Source organism: Clytia hemisphaerica, unplaced genomic scaffold (assembly GCF_902728285.1).
Source record: "Clytia hemisphaerica strain Z4C2 unplaced genomic scaffold, Clytia hemisphaerica genome assembly, whole genome shotgun sequence".
NCBI lineage: Eukaryota > Metazoa > Cnidaria > Hydrozoa > Leptothecata > Clytiidae > Clytia > Clytia hemisphaerica.
This window is the reverse complement of record NW_027103726.1, coordinates 810,221-824,654: the sequence shown is the minus strand read 5'-3', so window position 1 is coordinate 824,654 and position 14,434 is coordinate 810,221. Positions and strand designations below refer to the sequence as shown.

General features: G+C 36.1%; 1 protein-coding gene across 2 annotated transcripts; it reads left to right on the top strand.

Moving 5' to 3' along the window:
• Positions 1-291: 291 nt before the first annotated feature.
• Positions 292-7,869, top strand: LOC136804691 (uncharacterized). Of its 2 annotated transcripts, none has more exons than XM_067061301.1 (10): positions 292-517; positions 3,101-3,281; positions 3,533-3,629; positions 3,860-3,993; positions 4,221-4,873; positions 5,041-5,102; positions 5,408-5,467; positions 6,266-6,502; positions 6,724-6,996; positions 7,244-7,869. In XM_067061301.1, the coding sequence occupies exons 1-10, from the start codon at positions 444-446 to the stop codon at positions 7,423-7,425; spliced, it is 1,953 nt and encodes a 650-aa protein (XP_066917402.1). In that variant the 5' UTR covers positions 292-443; the 3' UTR covers positions 7,426-7,869. The 2 variants fall into 2 exon arrangements, with proteins under 2 accessions (XP_066917402.1, XP_066917403.1); XM_067061302.1 differs by having other exon boundaries at positions 7,172-7,869.
• Positions 7,870-14,434: the final 6,565 nt, after the last annotated feature.

Sequence of the window (14,434 nt, the reverse complement as noted above, 5' to 3'; positions counted from 1 at the left end):
CATTGACCTTACAAACCTAATGCTTAAAAAAAACAAATTGGAAAGATTTTTTGATCAAATAGTCAAAAATGGTAAAAGAATCTAAAATCTGCAAATCTCGTCCGCCATGTTGACTTCCATCTTCGATCAACAATTTTGTGGAGCAGGCATGTTTACAACTAGATTAAATTTAGCATGATTACTCTGGAATTAAATTTAGAAGAATGCAGCCGATTTTGCGAAAGTATGACGTATCTGTGAATTTTGATTGGCTCTTGAATAAATTACCCAGAATCCTTTTCCAGACCTTTCATTTTTAGCGAGGAACAGCATTTTTCTTTCACACACACGGCAGGTCAAACTGGTGAAGACTGACAAGTCAACTTTTACTAACTCTTCAGAGTCTTCATTATAAACGTCACTTTGTTCACTCACAACCGTTTAAAGTCAAAAACACTGTAAAAATGTATGACTCTTTACCATCATCATTTGGTAAAAGATATGACAGAGATGATAGAAGAGGTGGTGGTGGAAGAGGGTAAGAGTTTTGTTCTTTGCGTTTTCTTGTTTCGCTCTTGTAATTTATGCCATTCTGCTTATGTTCACAGAAATCATAGAACCTAAATTTACTTGAACCTCTAGTATTAAGCTATTTCTTTTGTGGTAGTTTTTGGATTTTACTGTAGAAATAAACAATGTCCTAAGTAGCAAAATAATTATATAAGCGAAATGTGTTGAGACAGAAAATTTATATTTCAAATGGAAATGACATCTTTTCATTGCAACTTTTATATGAAATCATCTAATACAATAGCATCGAGTGGGTTAGTACTTTTGGTTGAATTGGGTCCTAAATTGTCCCATATTGGGCCATTCCAGAATTTGTCTGTAACAGGGGGCGGACGACACAGGATTTCCGAGGGCAAAAGCTTTCATCAAAATTCAAAATTTCCAGGGCGAGAGAAGAAAATGTATAAATTTCCAAGACATTTGAATTTAAAAAGGCAAAAATAAGCAGAATTTCCAATGCATTTTGCAAAAGTACATGGATTTTTATTGGAATTTCTGAACACCACTGGAAAAGAAAAATTATTTCTGAGGCTAGAAAAAATCATTGGTTGAAATAAACTTTTTTTGATAAGACCAGTAAAATTTTGCTGAGGCTGGTCTGTTCTTATTCATTTATTTGATTTATTTATAGGGTGTAAATAAGATATTTTAGGCATTATACCCAATTTTTACTTGGATTTTGACAAAACCCAAAAGATCGAGTTTCAAGGGGGAGGGGTCTCCTGCCTAAGGTAGGGGGTCTTCATAAAATTATTATTTCTGTTTTACTTTCTTAAAGCAATCTTTAACAGTCAAGAACAAGTACAAGTAAGGATACCTTCGGCAATTCTCTCCTAACTAGGAGAGTTGTATCCTAATTTGGGGATTTAGGTATCCTAGATAGGAGAGCAGACAAGCAGACTCTTTGACCTGAATTCTTGAGGTTACTGCTTCAATCCGTGTTTGGAAAACTATGCAAACCTTTTCTTCATCAAGATTTTCGCCACTGACCAAAATTTAAAGTATTTTCTCTGGTGGGTTCCTCGAAAATTAACATCCTTAATAATCTGCTGTTAACCCTTTCCGGACGCATGATTTCACGGCTATATGACGCAAACAAAAATTTGATTTTTGACTGGCTTCACTAAAATTGCAATAGAAAGTGATTGATAAAAGATATCACGATAAGTAATACCTCGTTTTTTTCACATGTAATAGGGGTTTTGAAATACCAAAAAAAAAATTTTAAATATGGCTGACACCTGGTCACGTGACCGAAAAATCGGCAGATTTTTTTTCGGAAAGGCAAAATTTTTGACTTTGAATAAAGAAATAGAGTAAAAGGCATTTGCTTTACGCCTTGAACTTTGAATTGATTTAGGAATGAATTACTGGTCGGGTAAAAAAATTTCAAGTCAAAAGCTTTCCAAGAATCTGAGTGAAGTGATTTTTTGTCCAAATTTTTGAGCAATTTTTCCCTTACAGATTTAGCCTGAGTAAATTTACAACAAACATTGAAAATTTATAATTCTAGTTGTAAACAAGATATCGAAAAGCGGTTTTTTGCAGGTTACGGGAAATTTATCTCAAAATCATTATTCAAAGCCATGTTATTGTATTTTGGCGCGAAAACTGTTAAAATCTTTACAACTATGGGCCACCCGGTGGCCATGCGTCGTAGGAAAGGGTTAAGGCGTCATAAGAGCCTAAAATTTTGCTAACACAAGTTAAAGATTTGTTTTTCTTTTTACGGAACGCCCCTCTACGGTCCGAATTTCAAAATGGTAGCCGTAAAGAAGGAAGGGGCCTGGGTGATTTTCGCGCAAAAAAAGCGTTCGCATATGCCAGTTAGCACATTTGAGTGGTTTTGGGCTATCGTTTAGAATTCCGCCACCCAAACTCAATGCTTATTATGCTTGCTTATTATTTATTATTTATCTTGGAAGTGGTAAGATGGCGCGGATGTCTCTGGTTGGTGAAAAATACAGTTTTTTTGGTTTTTATTATCCAAATTAGGATGTTGATTGCTATATTGGATACTTTTTTGTATCCAATTTAAGATTCTCTCCTAAGTAGGAGAGAGATTGCCAAAGGTATCCTAACTTGCACTTTTTCTTGACTGTTTTAAGGGGGTAGACTGAAATATCTATAGAATTTCCTAAGGGAAGTTCTAAGTTTTCAAATGCATTTCCTAGGGTCGTGACCCCTATAGAAACAAGAATAAGCTACTTCTGACTGACATTACATGTAAAATATCATAACCTGAGTAAAAGGTGCTCCGATATATTTACACTTAAAAAATGAGTTATTGATAATAAACTATGTAGGAGCAAGTCTAGCCAAGTTTGATAAATGACGTGTCATGTGGAATTGAAGGCTAAAAATTATTAATTTGGAAGATGAATCAACATAGGAAAATTATGATATGGTTTTTTATGTCTATTTTACTAATTCAAAGTAAGTTTTTATTGGTACTGTAATAGCAACTGTCAAAATTTCATACAGGCTCTTTTCTGAAATATTTTAAGAATATGGCTAATGTCACGCTAATGTCACTTTTTCTTTATTTCAGTGGATATGGTGGTGGATACGGTGGTGGCAGAGGAGGCGGTAGAGGTGGCGGTGGTGGAGGAAAATTCAAGGATAATCAAGCAGGGGCCAGTTTGAGAAAACCAAGATGGAATATGGACAGTCTCCCCAGATTTGATAAAAACTTCTATAGAGAGCACCCAAATGTCCAAGCCCGCAGTATGGTGAGTCAGGATTTTGGTTGAGTTTTTAGGTTGAGCAGCCTAGTCTTCTCTGGTGCATAAAAACCAGTAAACCCATTACCAGCCATTATAAACATTACTTTTCTCCAATCAGCTCATTGATCTATTTGAAATTGTATTTTCTTAAGCTCCGGGTCCAAATTATACACATGTTATTTTGTTTCGGTCTTTCGTTAATCCCCTGCCATTAATTGTAAAATAGACTCCTTATCCTTTGATGGTTCTACTTTTAGGAAGCTGTAGAAGAATACCGTAAAGCAAGAGATATTACTGTCGCTGGACGTAATTGCCCTAAACCATGTCAATCATTTGAGGAAACCAATCTACCAGGTAAAATAAGCTAGTGATTGGTCATTATTCAGACCATCAACAATCATTCAAACACCCTAAGACTTCATGTTTGATTTGTTCTCTACTCTCAGGTACCTAATAAGCAGAGATTTTTCAAAAATAGGGTAGGGTGTCTTGTTTCTTTGAAAATTATGCTTGCAGGGAAAATCTGGGAAATCAAAAAGGCTTAAAACATTGAGCACCCAAGGATATTGATTATTTATTTTCAGATTATGTTGCAGAAACAATAAAGCGAATGAATTTCAACGAGCCTACACCAATCCAAGCACAAGGGTTTTCTGTTGCTCTGTCAGGTAGAGATAGTGTTGGTATTGCTCAAACTGGTAGTGGAAAAACCATTTCGGTAAGCGTTTATAAATCTTTTTTCTTTGATATTTGATTTTCATTATTGTTATAAATTTAATGTCATCATACAGTGGTAGCAACTCAATTTGTAGTTTATTTTGCCGAAACAGTGGGGAATGCCAAGTTATTTATTGACACCATCCTCTTAAGCTATCATTTTTGACTGAAAGAAATGTGGAAATATGTAAACTTTTCTTTCATTTTAACTTTGTTTTTTGTTAATAGTTCATGTTGCCTGCATGTGTGCATATTCATCACCAAGAACCACTCAGAAGTGGAGATGGCCCAATTTGTCTTGTCCTTTGTCCAACCAGAGAACTTGCTATTCAATGTCAAACAGTTGCCGGTGAATTTGGTAAATCCAGTCGTATCAGAAGTACATGCATTTATGGTGGTGCATCAAAAGGACCACAAATTCGAGATCTAGAGAGAGGATCTGAGATTGTTGTTGCTACACCAGGACGTCTTATCGATTTACTTGAGATGAGAAAGCTTACCTTGGGTCGTGTCACTTACATGGTTTTAGATGAGGCAGACAGGATGTTAGATATGGGTTTTGAACCACAAATTCGTAAAATCTTTGACCAAATTCGTCCAGACAGACAAGTTCTTATGTGGTCTGCTACATGGCCAAAAGAAGTTCGAAAACTTGCAGAGGACTTTTTGAAAGATTATGTTCAAATTAACATTGGTAATATAAACATCCATGCAAATCACAATATCTTGCAGATTGTGGATGTTTGTCAAGAATATGAAAAAGAAAACAAACTTGTCAAACTGCTTGAGGAAATAATGGGAGAAAAAGAAAACAAGACCATTATTTTTTGTGAAACCAAACGTAAAACAGATGATATTACTCGACGCCTTCGCAGAGATGGGTAAGTCACTGTTTGTCACTTAACATTTGCACATTTTGCTCTTCTGTCAGGATTCTTAATTCTCATTTTAATACTTAACATTCCAGCTTAGATTGCAGTGTTTATAGGGAATTTCCCCTTTTTTTTGATTGGGGCTAAAAATTGAATATCAAACAATTTTCTTTTAGTTGGCCTGCTATGTGTATCCATGGAGACAAATCCCAACCTGAAAGAGAATGGGTCCTAAAAGGTAAGTTGCAAAAAATAAGAACTAAGCCTAAGATAACAAATTTAGTTATTTTAAATCAAAAAATTTGAAAAATCCCTAGGAAAATAAAGAAATGTGTCCAAAATAGGGCAAAACTGCCAAAATTTATCCCCGTGAAATAGAATTTTTTGGAATTTTTTTACGACTACAAAAATTAGTTTAAATAATTAAAATCTGAAATTACTTCCCTAGCATGCATGCATGAACTTTTCCTTTAGAATATCAAAGATTTACGAATTATCAAGCTGACCTCAACAGGATGATAATAATGTCTTCTTACATCTTAGAATTCAGAAGTGGAAAGTCACCAATTCTTCTTGCTACTGATGTTGCTTCTCGTGGATTAGGTAATAAGAGGAATTCATGGCATTTGCAACACTGTTTTGACTTAAGTTGCAATTTAGTTTACATTACCAATCTCTATGTTATAATCTCTTTACTTTTAAACTATGTAGTTGTTTGTGTTGTATGGAATTATATTTTTAATAGTGATTTTTTTGGATTTTATTTATTTTTATTTTTAATAGTGATTTTAAATGCAGGTCTTTTCTTTCTTTATTAGGTGCTGTTGGTGCCACTTAACGACGACACATGACATTGAATTACCCACATACTTAAAATAATTGGAACATAAAAGGAGTTCTCAAGAGTTTTCACGCACAATTAAATTTGTAAAACAGCTGGTTCTCTCAGTCAAGATCTAGGCTCTAGCTTAAAAAAACTCAGGTAGGCACATGTATCAAAGGCAGTTTCCAGTCACTAAAAAAACTGCCAATCGAATCTTGCCTAGATTTCTTGGCATATTTCTAAAAATGTACAGAATCAGCTGGTGCGTGACAACAAAGAGCTCCTGTAATGAAAACAATGTTTCCAAACGTCTGGTTATGGTGAAATTTCAATGTTATGTTGCAATTCGTGTGTGTGGCACCGATTGATAAACTCTCTTGGATATTATGGTTTTCTACCTAAAATTTATTCAAGCTAACTTTAACCTTTCAGTACTAAATTTTTTGTTATATCCTGCTGTTTATATATATTCAGTTACACACTTCACAATTCCACACTCTAAACCTATCAGTTTTCATTTTAGCGATATAAAACTATTATATACAGTAGACTGACAAGAATTATCCTGAATTTTTCAGATATTCCAGACATCAATTTTGTTGTCAATGTGGATTACCCTAACAACGGAGAAGACTATATCCATCGTATTGGACGTACAGCTCGTGCTAATCGAACTGGTACTGCTTACACTTTCTTCACCCAAAACAATGGTAAAAATGCTGCAGAGCTTGTATCAGTCATGCAAGAAGCAAACCAAGTAGTCCCACCCAAGCTTCAGGATCTAGCTAAAGGACATTATGGTGGACGAAAGAGAGGTATGTCCATGGAAGGCCTCATTAAGAATTGAAGTCGATACAATTTCAAACTGGGATTTTGAAGATTTCTTGTTCTATTCAAACGCATGTTATAATCTGCTTTGTATTTCCGATTTGAGAAGCCATCGTATAATTCTCATCTGTCAGTTAAAGCTTTTATTGTCTTAGCATTTCGTCAAAACTTAGTCTTGAAACGATAGAAAACTCTTCTTTTCTTTCAGTGAGATACAGTTCTGAAAGTGACGATCATGGTGGCAAACGTTTCGCTGGAGGATCTCGAAGCGGAGGAGGTTCACGAAGTGGCGGCTACAGCGGTGGTGGTGGTGGCTCCCGCAGTGGAGGATACGGAGGTGGTGGCTCCTCCAGAGGATATGGTGGAAGCAGTGGAGGAAGCTCCAGAGGCGGAAGCAGCCGTGGTGGGAGCTACGGTGGCGGAAGTAGTTATCAAAATGGAGGTGGAAGTAGCGGCGGTGGCCAAAATTGGAATAACGGAGGTAAGTTTCTAAACTTAAAATTTAAAACAACGCCAAATAAACTAAGTGAACACACAAAAGCAAGTGATATTTTTACAGAGAAATAGAGCCTTGTGTTATCTAAGATGATAAGCGCAGATGTTTCCCCAACAAGTAATCAAGTGTCCCAAAATATCAAAAATAACTTTGTTCTTAGGTTTTGCCCAATTTTGAATCTTCATTTTAAAAATGGACCCGATTGAAAGAATTATTCTTTGACGTTCATCAGGTTACAATCAACAACAACCTTCTCAACCGCCACAGCAATTACAAGGTGGTAGTGGCTGCGGCGGCGGTGGTGCTGGTAACGCCGACCAATGGGCACAATATCACAAACAAATGGCAGAGTGGCAACAAAAGAACCAACAATGGCAACAGTGGCAGTCAACACAGGGTGGCTCTGGACACTAAAACTTTATACCGATAAGAGACATTTAATTTATTTAGCGTATATGTCGTTAAGGTGGTCATCACGCACTAGCAAAAAATCAAGGTTTTAAATAGAAAAGCCTTGAATATGGTCGAAGTTTACAGACCTCATTCGATTGTCTATTTTACTACTGAATATCAGCCGATTTTCCTATTGCTATTTATTAATTGAGTAAGCTTGTCTCCTCATCTTTATGCACTTCATAAACTTGTAGTATTAATAAAATCTGAATTATCATTAATTTTGACGATCGTAGCTTAGCATGTTATTATTTTTTAAACAAGAGTAAACGGATTTTATTTTACTGTATCTTCTTGTCGTGTTGCTATTTTGTGTCTTTAGTTGCAACAAGGGTTATTTGTCACGTAAATGTATATAAAAACTGATAACGGTAAAAGATACAAGTGTTTTTATTTGTTTTAAAAGATTATGTATTTATTTTTCTGTTTAGTCCATTTTATCCTTGTCCCTCGAGCTAAAAATCTTCATTGTGATGTCGACTAGCTTGACATAAAATGGCATAAAATTACTACTTCAATCCTCGATGTATGTTCATGATACAAAATGCACTCTTTTGAAATGGAAAATTTAACTTATGTTTTTCTTAACTTACAGGGCTCTGCAATGTCCCTATTACTGGAGTCTACACTCCTTTTTAATTAGTAGTAGAGACCACTATGTCGCGAAAAGGGATTTTATGATTGTTTATTGTTCCTTGAATGTAGAATATCAAAATTTGAGAGGTGAGGCCGGGTGTGATCACCCGTTGCTATGGAAACTGACGCCATTTGTTACCATGTCAACCAAAAAAAAAAAGTCAAAATTGAAAAATTTCTATTCCATTCGAAAGAGCATGAAATCTGAAAATGAAAATGCTAAGAGACTTTTTCATAATAATATTTTAATTTCACTAGATAGTTGGTATTCTTTCCAAAAACCCAAAATGTTTCAATTTTTGATACTTTTTTAAAAGAGTTTGGAATAATTGAAAAAAAGGTCAAAACTCGATACGATGTAGTCTAGCAAGCTAGACGACTAATTCAGACATAAATTAGAAATAAAGCAAAAAAGTAAATTTTAGTCGTCTAGGAACCTTTGTGCACTAACTCCAAACAAAATGAAAGTGTCAATATCGCAATTAGAATTTTTTCCCGCTCAAAAAAAATTCTTGAAAATAAAATGTGTGTGGATTTGTGTGTTAAAAATGTTTCATTTGAGTTGATTTTATTTTGAGAGTTTGTTGTTGCTTAATAAATTGTTTTCTCGCTACGCAAGTTTCTGCGTAGCTAGGCCCGGTATCTATAAGGCTGGAACACCGGATTCTTCCAATCGTTTATACAAACTAAATCCCGTATCATTATTTGTGTTTATTATTAGTATTACATGCATTATAAACGACTCCAGTCTAGATACGATGTGAAAACATATTTTTGTAAATTTGATTTCTCGGGTTGAAAAACTAGAATTTTTGGGTCGGAAATAAATTAAAAATCCATGTGGAAGAAATTATATTTTTGTGAAATTGAAAATCTTTCGATTGGAAAACTACTTTTTGGGTTGAAAATTTTTGTTTCTCCAAACAGTTTGGAAAACGTTAAAAATCCATGCGGCCTCGGTCGATCGCAGTGAGTTCGCACAGTGAAGCACATAAGGTACTTGAGTCATAGTTTCAAATGGTGCCCTGCTGAGCTGTGTGAGTGATCTAAGATCAACCACGTATCTGTGCGAACCATAACGTAACGAGAGATTGACCGAGAGCCATCGAGCCTAGGCTAGTGAGTGACTGTTCATAAAAACAAAATCCTTGTTTAAGATCTCTTTTTCCACATCTCTGCCATCCCTTTTTGGATTTTGGCTTTCTTCATCAACCTAAATTTTATTATAAATTCCAACCTGTTTAAGCCTGGATTTTTGAAAATTCCAAGTTTGTTTACTAATAAAAGTTTACTTTGGATTGTGCCTGTGGGCTTTTTTCAACCTGGATTTTTGAAAATTTCAACCTTGTTAAGTTAAATTTTGATTTTGGCTTTTTTTTAACTGAATTTTAAAAAATTCCAACGTTGTTAAATTTGGCTTTTGGCTTTTTTCAAACTGGATTTTTGAAAATTCCAAGCCACATGGAAAATGCAGAATTTCCAACCTTGGAGAATGTCCCACATTTCCAGGTTTAATTTTATCTTTTTTCCAACTAAGAAAACTTGAAATTTCCAAACTTGGAAATCGAAAATTTTTTCCTGTGTAAGTCTTACTCTCAACCAAAGCTATTCATTTAGACATTGAAAGGTCCTCTATCTAATTTGGTAGAAATAAACTTTTTCAGGTGGTTGGCCCTTGAATTTAGTGGTCTGAAAATTACGATGGCCCCTAAGGCTCACCACGGCACTTCCAGTTCTTATAAAACAAGATTCGCACAAATGCGACTAAATATTTCCCCCTTACACTTGCAGATGGACTCATTGAGTTTAAAGCCCGAAGGGCTAGAGTTCAATCTCTAACCTTTCTCAGGCAAGAAAAAGTGAAGCCTTAAAAATGCGCCGTACTTCAGTAACTTTCGAATTATTTATTATTTAAAGGTCTGATTGTAGCAGTTTAAGATTTTGAAAAAAATGAAAACTCGACCCCAGGCCCAAAAATCAAAGTTTTCAAAAAAGAAATATGGTTTGTCTCTTAGCCAATCAGATTGCTTATATTTTTCAAGTTCAGGAAAGGAAAACAAAATTGGAGTTATGGAGCCAAAAAAGGGGAACATTCGATATATGGAGGTTTTTTTATATGAGTTTATTAGGAGATTTTCATGCTGCCAACGAATTTGTTCGAGTTAAGGAGACGTTCGAGTAATAGAGCTGTTCGAGTTATGGAGACTCTACTGTATTTAAAAAAGTAAGCTCATCTCCAGGATAAGATGATAAAAACTTCGGGCATTACGATACGCTTATAAAAAAGTGTAGGCTAAAAAAATAGAAAAAAGGGCTCGGTACTGAAAGGGTTAACAGCATACACTCTTTTTTTATAAGAACAATCATGCTTAGACTGAAACAATATGTCTATTATTCTAGACAATAGAAAAAATAAGAACAAGCTTAGGCTTAACTCAAATTTCATGGTTCTTATAAAGAAAGAGCGTAACGAGGGTCATAACAAGAAAATGTCAAAGTGAGGAACGTTGCATATTATTGTAGTCATGTGTTTTAAAAATTACACTGAATGTAAACCTCAGATTAAGCACAAAATGTATATTAATATATATATGTATATAATGTATATTAAAAAATGTATAACAAAGCACACGTAAAGCTAAGTTTGTTAAAAATCAAGGAAACCAGCACAAATGGGATAGGCCAAATCAGCAGTTTTTATTGGAATCATAAAGGCAAAGGTCAAACAATTGCATTGTGACCGTTTTGTCATTTTTTTGGCAATGACTTCTTTAAGAAGAGATGCTTTATTCTATCGACCTCTTTGTCAAGAATATATGTCAACCTGAAATATCGGACAATAGTTTTTCTATCGACTTCTTTTATTTGTCGAGAATGTAAATCAATCTGCTCAAGCAGACAAGGTTTATATTTTTGCCGTGTACGAAATATCGGACAATAGTTTTTCTATCGACTTCTTTGTCGAGAGTGTAAATAATCAATCTGCTCAACAAGCAGACAAGGTTTGTTTTATCAACCTCTTTGTCGAGAATGTAAATCAATCTGCTCAAGCAGACAAGGTTTATATTTTTGCTGTGTACCACTTTAAAGATCAAGCACTGTTGTTTACTCACACTGTTGGTGATCAATGCTTCCTTTATCACCAGCACACTGTATGGCACTTTTAGGAGAAAAAAAAAAAAAAAAAATATTGCATCCAAAAATTTCAAAAATCCTTAGGAAAAAGATCCCTGAAAGTCACTTTTAAAGCTGTCTGACTGTCTGAAAAATAACCAGAGAGAAAGTTTCCAATTCCGTCGAGTTGACAACCAAAACAGTCCAGAACATGCACCACATGGTGAGTTAAATTTCCTCAATAAAAATCGCACATTGATTAATCCTGACTAAAGGTTTTACACTATAGACAAGAGTTCCGCCTCACTGCACAAATCGATCGGGAGAGGTGTGGGCGTTATTAAAGGGGCAATCCGCCACCACATAACACGGTTTGTTATTGTTTTTCTAAAACTCGATTACTTTTAGGGTGCATAGGGGAATTTCCAGTTCAGGCGGAGTGATTGAGATAAAAATATCACGTGACTTTTGACTGGAAAAAAATCAAAACAAACTTATGTGGTGGAAGGCACAAAAACTTATCTTCCTTTCTCAGAAAAAAGCTATCATTTTGTTTCAGCTGAAGGTAACCTGATAACAGCTGTTCATAATTTTCTTACGTGCACGGTAAACCTCTGAAGGCACTTGAAAATTATACATCTGAGGAAAATAGTCCTCCCGCGGAAAATTTCACAACAAGAATCTTGTTGTGCGCCAGAAAGTCAAAAACTGATACGGCGCCCTATTCATAAACACAATCACGCAACTTTGTTGTCATCCCCAGTCCTTATAGACGAACGCAGTTCTTACGATTTCGAGATTGCATTTTCGTCAGATCGTATGTTTTCACCCAGTGGGTTTGACAGATAATTCCTGCATTAAAAGCAACCAAAACACGTACCAAAACAATCACACAAGTTTCAAAAGTTTAGAAAATCCACAAAACCTCTGACCTCATGAATGTAAGAACCAAGAATTAAAGACTTTGTTTTGGAGTCACTCGGTAAACAAATCTCATATAACTTGTTCCAGAGACATTGTCCATATAAGAGAGTTTGTATTTCAAAGCAAAAATATTTCTCGTACTGCCCATTTTTCTCATCAATTCTTCAACTTGAACCAGTTTCACATCTCAATAGAATGTTAATACCATTTTGCCAATCATTTAATGTCCAAAGTTATGGGGATGTAGCGTTTTCTTCATGTCAAGCAAATGTCTCTTGAAATCTTTTAAGTTGGTTGGTTTGGTATTCGGAAGAGGTAATCCATGGATATCTTTGTAATCAATGATGAAAAACTCTTGAAATTACTGATGATTACAGTTGAAGTGTTAGCCTCACATTTCATGTAATTATTGGTCGCCAATTAGATGAAAATTGTATGTTTTTTGTTCGTCAGAAAAGAGTTATAACTTTTAAAAAGCCAAGAGTAAATTTTCGTCCATCTTGTATTTTGATCTGAATTATTCGTGTCTTGATTACTCAAAAACATGCGCGTAACATCAAGGTAAATCCGTGCGATTTTGTCTGAATAACTAAGACAAATGAAAACAAAAACAAACTTCGCAATGTGGTGGCGGATTGCCGCCCCCTTTAAGGGCGCAAAAAGGGCGTAAGTAGCCAAGGATCGGAGAAATGCCTTTTTAACTAATATTTCCCCTTATAGCGGGGAAATATTCAATTAGTGAACTAGAACTGTCTAGGGTCATGGCCCAGAAGGCTCACAAGACACTGCGCACTTCCGAGTTTTTTTGTGACGACACCGCACACTTCTAAAAATATTTTACAATAGACTTAGAGACGCAAAAGTCCCCCTCTCTCGAAAGATAGCCGTTCTGGTCAGCAAAATAGACCGAGTTGTAATAAATGAGTAGATTATAATAGCGAAGAGGCTCGGAAATCCCTGAGTTGATTTTTCTCGAGTTTAAAAACCGAGTTACGAAAAAACGATGAAAATAATAATCTATAAAATGTTTTCTGGGGTGAATATTTTTCCCCGTGATCCACGTAAACACCTTACGGTTGAACGTAAAAGCGAAAAGCAAATCAATGTTCTCAATTTATTCGTCACGATTGACTGGGGAACTTTTCGCTTGTCGGCCAACAACTCGGATAGTCGTTGATAGAAACGAATGCATTCCACGCCCATTGCACCGTTAGCCGCGAAAACGATTGGTGTGAATGTTCCATTTTCGGATTGTCGAACGCGTTCTCCGTACATACGCTTCTTCTCGTTTTCGTTCGTCTTCAAGCAGTTCTCAACTTTGGAATTGATGTGTCGCTGAGCAAAAAGGTTAAAAACCCTTACGTCAAAAAATGCTCGTTGACCATTCGTCCAAAAGTTAAGTGCGCTAATATCAAGTCTTGCTTCTCTGCTTTTGTTAGCTTGATTCGGGAGATCTTCATTACCGATGGGAAGCAAAATAGGTTCTTTTCGTACGTCGACGCAAACTTCGTTTAGCAGCTTTGCTGTGATGTCACGAATCTCGTTGTGACGCAAAGTTATGAAGCCCCCCTTCTTACACGAAAGGGCATGAGCAACATCGAATTTCGCTCCACACGGACAATGTGTCGGGATTCTATCTAGGGGCCAATCGTATCGAATACGTATAGCGTCCCAGAACTCTTGTTTTGATAGTTCGTAACCTTCGTCTTTGATCGGAAGCACCGTCAGCCAGTTTGAAACCCCCTTTTGGTTGAGAGTTTCCATCTTTCGTTTGGTCGATTCATCGGATTCGTTCAGAAGTTGTTGAAGTTTGCCTTGATCTCGTAGATCTCGTTCTTTGCGAAGCTGACTTCTGGTCTTTTGATTCTCGTCATTCGAACCCAGAATCTGATTTTGAAGAGTTGTTGTGGCGTTCATCGAGTCTTGAAAGTTGCTTTCACCTTCCTCTTCGAAGATCTTTAGTCCCAAGCCACCGAGACGTGGTGGTAAGGACAACATGATGCGTTCTTTATCATTGATGATGTGACCACCAACCAGAGCAGGAATCAGCCGATGTCTGACCACTTCGTCAACTTGCTTGATTTCTTCAGATATACCCGGGATCGTTCTCAGGAAATACGTCAGCTTGTGTTGATAGCTTGTAACGTAAGCAGCATATGCCGATTGAGGATATGTGGCGGCTATGTCAGCAAGGAGGATGATTTCATCCTTCCACTTGCTGATCTTTTCGTTGATGTAGTTTCGTTTGTTTTCGTCTGTCCCAATGACCGCGCCTAGATGACGTTCACCTTCAGTG